The sequence below is a fragment of the Pinus tabuliformis genome, chromosome 5_2 (assembly GCF_031772625.1).
Source record: "Pinus tabuliformis cultivar Carrire ecotype Pingquan chromosome 5_2, CPIR1, whole genome shotgun sequence".
Classification (NCBI taxonomy): domain Eukaryota; kingdom Viridiplantae; phylum Streptophyta; class Pinopsida; order Pinales; family Pinaceae; genus Pinus; species Pinus tabuliformis.
Genome location: NC_142306.1, coordinates 285279545 through 285285427, shown reverse-complemented (window position 1 = coordinate 285285427; position 5883 = coordinate 285279545). Strand labels below are relative to the sequence as shown.

The 5883-nt window shown below is 35.8% G+C and overlaps 1 protein-coding gene across 1 annotated transcript; it reads right to left on the bottom strand.

Moving 5' to 3' along the window:
• Positions 1–759: 759 nt before the first annotated feature.
• On the bottom strand, positions 760–5117 carry LOC149158642 (U-box domain-containing protein 34-like). The gene is made up of 7 exons (XM_089434060.1): positions 5045–5117; positions 3036–3154; positions 2803–2918; positions 2380–2516; positions 1920–2119; positions 1595–1828; positions 760–1458 (listed from the first exon to the last, which is right to left on the bottom strand). The coding sequence occupies exons 1-7, from the start codon at positions 5115–5117 to the stop codon at positions 760–762; spliced, it is 1578 nt and encodes a 525-aa protein (XP_089290186.1).
• Between the last annotated feature and the right edge of the window lie 766 nt (positions 5118–5883).

The window sequence follows — 5883 nt, the reverse complement described above, 5'->3', positions numbered from 1 at the left end:
TTTTATTTTTTAGTTTAAGAGAGAAATATTCAAATTAAAAGTTACGTTAGTTGGATTAAATCTCTCTTATTTAATTAATTAACAACCAAACAACCCAAACAATAATTAATTAACAATTAAAAACTTAAACAACAATTATATTTAATGATAAGGAACATCATTCAATATACCTCTAGACAAATAAGAATTAAATTTCTAACATTTTTCAACAAATTTGACTTCTCAATAGACAATGTCCTCCTCTACTTTGTTCAGAGGACAAACAAAACACACATAAAACCATGCTATAAACACACTGTATCGACACACAATTATTACTCTACTTTCCCTGAGGTGATACCAATTTAAACCAGTATAAATCTATTTTAAATACAGATCTAACATGAGTCCAAAGAGATCCAATTTCTTCAAATACAAATTATATAATTTTTTTTAATTGTTTTTAGCGAACATGTATGTAAATACATCACTTACTAGTTTAAGATAAATCTAATTAATTAACGGCTAAATAACTCACATAATAATTACATTAATGATGAAAAACATCATTCCCTGTACCCGAATTAATTTACAACCAAATAACTCATACTATAATTACATATAATTACATTTAATGATGAGAAAAGTATACCCGAAAGTAACCCACTGACTGAATACCCTAAAGAACCCCACTGAATCAGTGGAGAATGAATTTTGCAAAAGATGGAACCGCACTGAAGCAATGGGTCCATTGGTTGTCGCTAGAAGGTGCACTCCTCATCACTCCTCATCATATGCATCTTTGAGATCTTTAAACCGCTCTAATTTTGGCAAAATAACTGTGTTCATATCCGGTCTGTCTCTGCGCCGCAATTCTGTGCATTTGAGGGCAAGCTTAGCAAACTCTTCAGTTTCCTCAAGAGGCCACTCCCCAGCAGTTTTGTCCAGAATTTCTTTGAATGAGCCCTCCTCGATGGCTTCTTGAACGTCGTCTATAATACCCATTGGCGATTTGGCTGTGAGCAATTGCAGGAAAATGATTCCTAGAGCATATACATCAGACGCAGGAAACAATGTTCTGGTCCGTACGTACTCTGGATCCAAGTAATCGTTTCCAGCAAGAACTTTAATCCTGAATTCAGTAACAGTGCAAGAGCCCGGAGGAGGAATGAGCTTAGATAGTCCTACATCGCCGATTTTACTCACAAAATTGTGATCTATCAATATGTTGGCAGGCTTTAGATCACGATGAATGATTGGCTCTGGCTTGGTGGTGTGAAGAAAATGAAGTGCGGTAGCTATTTCTGAAGCAATTCGAAAGCGGATAAACCATGGAAGAGAATCTCTTTCACCCCTGTGGAACAACTGATCCTCTAAACTGCCATTTTCCATATATTCATAAACTAGACATCCGCGCTCAGGGCAAGCGCCAAGCAGCATAACCATGTTGGGGTGATGTATGCGGCTTAGAATCTCAATCTGCAAAAAAAATGTTCAGGAGGGATAATCTGAAAGTTTCTTCAAAGTCTGTCCATTTAACCTTCCATTGTCTTCTTTTATTGATATTAGATATGGAAATAATACAGCTAGTAAATCACCTAAATTTTTTTCATACCTCGCGTTGGAATTTATCTCTGCCTTGAGCTGTATCAGTTTGGAGAACCTTGATAGCCACAGTGGTATGATCCAAACTTCCCTTGTAGACTGGGCCATATCCTCCCTCGCCTATTTTAAGTGATTCAGCAAAGAAATCCGTAGCACATTTAATTTGTTCTATTGAATATCTTCTAAATCTCTGATCAAAAGCATCATTTGTGTCCTCCAGTTTCCCCAACTTTAGACTCACTTCCTGTCACAAGTACTCCAACTTCTTTTAAGCAAGCTTCAAATTTTTATTTTATTATATATATTTTTTCTATCTGATAGCAAAAGATGCTGACCTTGTACTTTGCAGCAGTTTCCATTTCAGGTGCAGTTGCCTTCATTATGTAACTGGCAGATTTATTTCTCACCAGGCTTCCTGAAGAGAAGTTACTTTTGCTCACCTTCGACCCTTCAAAATTACTTGTGTTTTTCTCAAAACGCTTGCTTCCATTCCTATCACAGATATTGCTTTGACTACGGACTAAAACGCTCTGCCCTGTCATTTCTTAACAAAATAAAGGAAATATAGCTCAGAACAATGGCAAGGCACAGGTTTAGATGTATTTTACTTTAGTTCTATTACAAAATGCAGAGTGAACTAAAAAAGAATCTAAAGCACCACGGGCATAACATATAGGTTTCAAACAATTTTCACAACGTAAATTTAAGGCAAGAGGGATTGCCAAAAATGAATATATTCACAAAACAATCCACCTCACAGTAGAGAAACTGTCCTGCCAAAGAATAGTGTAATACCTCCTGGTGGTAAAGCGTATTCTGAAGTATTGCTGGGATGGACTGAAACAAGTTTGCCTTTTGCTATAACATAAACATCACAAAACTTTGAGGCTTGCTTTGCAATAAGTGTTGAAGTATCCCGGCCTTTAAGTTTCCTACAAAAGAATTCAGAGCATGGACATCGATAATTCTATGACATGAAAATAGCATTTAAGATGGAAAAAATATAGAAAAATTTTTAATTCAATGCAAGAAATGGCCTTAATTGGGTACTGTGTGTTCCCCAAGTGCTCTGTCCAGTCAATTTTTTTTTGATATAAAATGGACAATAAATCGAAGCATATAACCATTGTAACGAGCAGCAGAAGTGCTACCAAAATTTTGTTCACCAAAGGAAGGATGTGAAGTTGTTTAATTGATACATCCATAAAATTAGTTTACCTTATTAGATTATTAGAAGACCCCACAACGAGCTTTCTGATTTTGGAATTTGAGATATATTCCAAAATTGCCTTTGATACATCATGATCTTCTAGCACAATGGTTTTTGCTTGTACCTGATTTCCATAGACAATGAGTAAATACTAGTAGTTGATTCTAACATGGGAAACCTGGTGCCTCATAATCAGAAACTATTATGAAACTTGTTAGAGGACATAAAGTATTCGGATGACCTTTTTACTGTTACACATCTGCTGAAAAGGCCATAGCATATTACGAGTTTCTGATGCAACGGTTTCCATATAAGCAGTCACAACATCATTGCTCGTGTGCGCAATTGGAATGTTTCCCACTGCAAACCAGAAACACGCTATAGCTATCAAGTCTATTGGAATAAAAAAACTCAAAATCCTGAATCTTTCTTTTTATTTTGAAAGGAAAATATTTTAAATGGTTAAGAGAACATATACAGAATCACACAAAACTCAAGATCCCGGATCCTGCTTTTTATTTTCGAAGGAAAATATTTTAAATGCTTCAGAGAAGATATATAGAACCACTGGTCAAAGTTCAATTTAATTTTGTTTTCGTTTTTTCTTTTAATAACAATGAGATTTTTTGAAAAATCTGTAATTTCAAAAGATTATCTATCAATATTATACTCGATATAATTGTTTATTAGTCTCACTAACTCATTACATGTCTTCGAAAACTTGAAAGTAAGTTGTATTAAACTAAGATCATTTGATTTTAATTTTAAATATTGTTAAAATAATATAATTTCATTTTAATTGGGTTTCATCCCATAAATCTAAATAATATTAAAAAAAATTATTATTATTATCGATTAAACACTTAAAAAAATTACAAGGTAAAAGGTAAACGAGATCTTCCTCAAAATTTGATGCGGTTTAAGTAGCCAGGAGGCTTTTTCTAAGCTTATATTTTCAATGAATGAACCATTAAACTAGTCCAAACTAGCAACTGCAAAAGGGAGTTCCCACCTGTTGGATACAGACGATCATTAAATGCCTTATTGTTATCATGATTCCTATTATATTTACATAACCACCAAAGGCATACTAGCATAGATAATGGTTTAGAAGAGTTTGGTCGATTTTGCAGAGATGGGTCAGGGTTAGTTAATAGTTTTTAGAGATTAATATCTCATTATATGACTAGTATAGTCATATAAATTAAATCGTTAATGAATGTTGATATTTAACAAAAAAAAATTATGTGTTATTAATAATGTTGAAATTTGTAAGGTCAGTAGAGGAGTAGAGATAAAAAAATAAAGGATTTTTTTTTGGAAATCAAGAACTTTCTATTATGCTAAAGTAATATATTTTTGATTACATTTTCTCAAAATCCTCCTAACCTTATTCTAACAAGATTTACTGATCAGTAGTTAAATACCAATATAAACTGTAGAAACAACCTTATTAGCCAAAACCGGAAAGGCAAGTCAGACTAGAAGACCCTCAAAATCATAATGCAACCAATGACCATTAGGAATCATAGGAATTGACCATAGCAAGATGGTCCAAACCAGAACTAGGTGATGGTGGAGGTGTGAAGTCATAGTCGACATGCTTCTCCTTATGGGCCAACCTTATATTTGTCATTGCTTCCTTTGCATGTTGGCCAAATGGTCTTGCATATGCCACTGATCATTCATGAAGCTAATGATCACATTCATGTCATCAATATGGTCCCTAGTGAGTTGATCTAGGAGAAGAGTTATGTGTTGGAGATGGTTGCCAAAATTATTTGGAGGAGGAGGCTATTCCTTAGATTGTGGTGGCTAGGTTGGGTTGGGGTCAAGAACCTCACCATGGCCTTCGTCATCCAATAAGTTTCCACTATGCTACTCTCTCCCACAAATTCCCCTTCTTACCCACCCACGATGACAAGGAATTGCTAACTAGGTTGCACCTGAATAGATCGTGCACAAAGAACTACTACCAGTGCACCACCAAATATCAACAGAGTGTATATAGGTTGTCCCTCTTTCAGACAAAAGTACCAAGCAAATAATAGTGAGCCGACACCAAGGGTGTTCTCAAAATAACTGAAAAAATGTCCAGGGCCCACCTAACTATAGCCTTCCGTTTGGAAAAGCACCAACAAGAAGACAACATAATACTTGAAGTAGTAGGATTTGATCCCAAAACTCCAATTCAACCACAGACTATACAAACAACCACTAAGCCTCCGAAAAGCTCAGAAAATGGATTACATTTCCCAGGTTCAAAATTGATTAATCCCACATATAAGATAGAAAGGAGGCGGTAGTCCTCAAAGCCCACCATGATACCCGTAGAAAATGTGGAGCTAGAAACCACACAGCGAGCTCAATTGACCAAGGGAAAGAACAAACACAAATCCCTCCGCTTTGAGCCCCTCTAAACACCAATAAAACAACTAAACCATAATAAATCAACCCCATCATTGATATAAAATACTCCCATAATTAACAATGAGAATCTAGAGCTCCCAAATCCATAAGTTGCAGTTGAAATCTCTAACAACTATAGAATAAAAGGAAACAGTGAAATGATAAGTCCATACCTTCTTCCAGGCCTCAAAATCCTAAGTTGAATATGGTTGGAATTCTAACATGCAAAAGACCACTAGAAACTTTGTAACCTCGCATTCCCTTGATGCATAGCCAAGCAGAAAATCCTTATGCCAAGGTCTTTGTTACTCTTCCACTACATTGAATTACCTTCTTCCCTTGCTCCTGACGCTCTAGAGCTAAACCTCCAGGATAGCACGCTTAATCCACACCCACATAATTCCCTTAGTAACCTGGCCTCCTTCTTAGTCAAGGTAGGTCAGACTCACACCTCCTCCTATGCCATAATAATTTTAGGACCGTAATTCACACAATCTAATTACCCTCCATGCTCAGGAAACACTATATCCTCACCCATTGTCTCGTCACATAAATGCACCATTACTTACATTGAAGGAAAATTTAATTCACAGAAGGATGCATGGTATGAGGTTGCCACAACCCCCCTCTTATTTGTCAAGGAGTCCGGTGGGGTGGTAGGAACCCACACCAATCCCTAT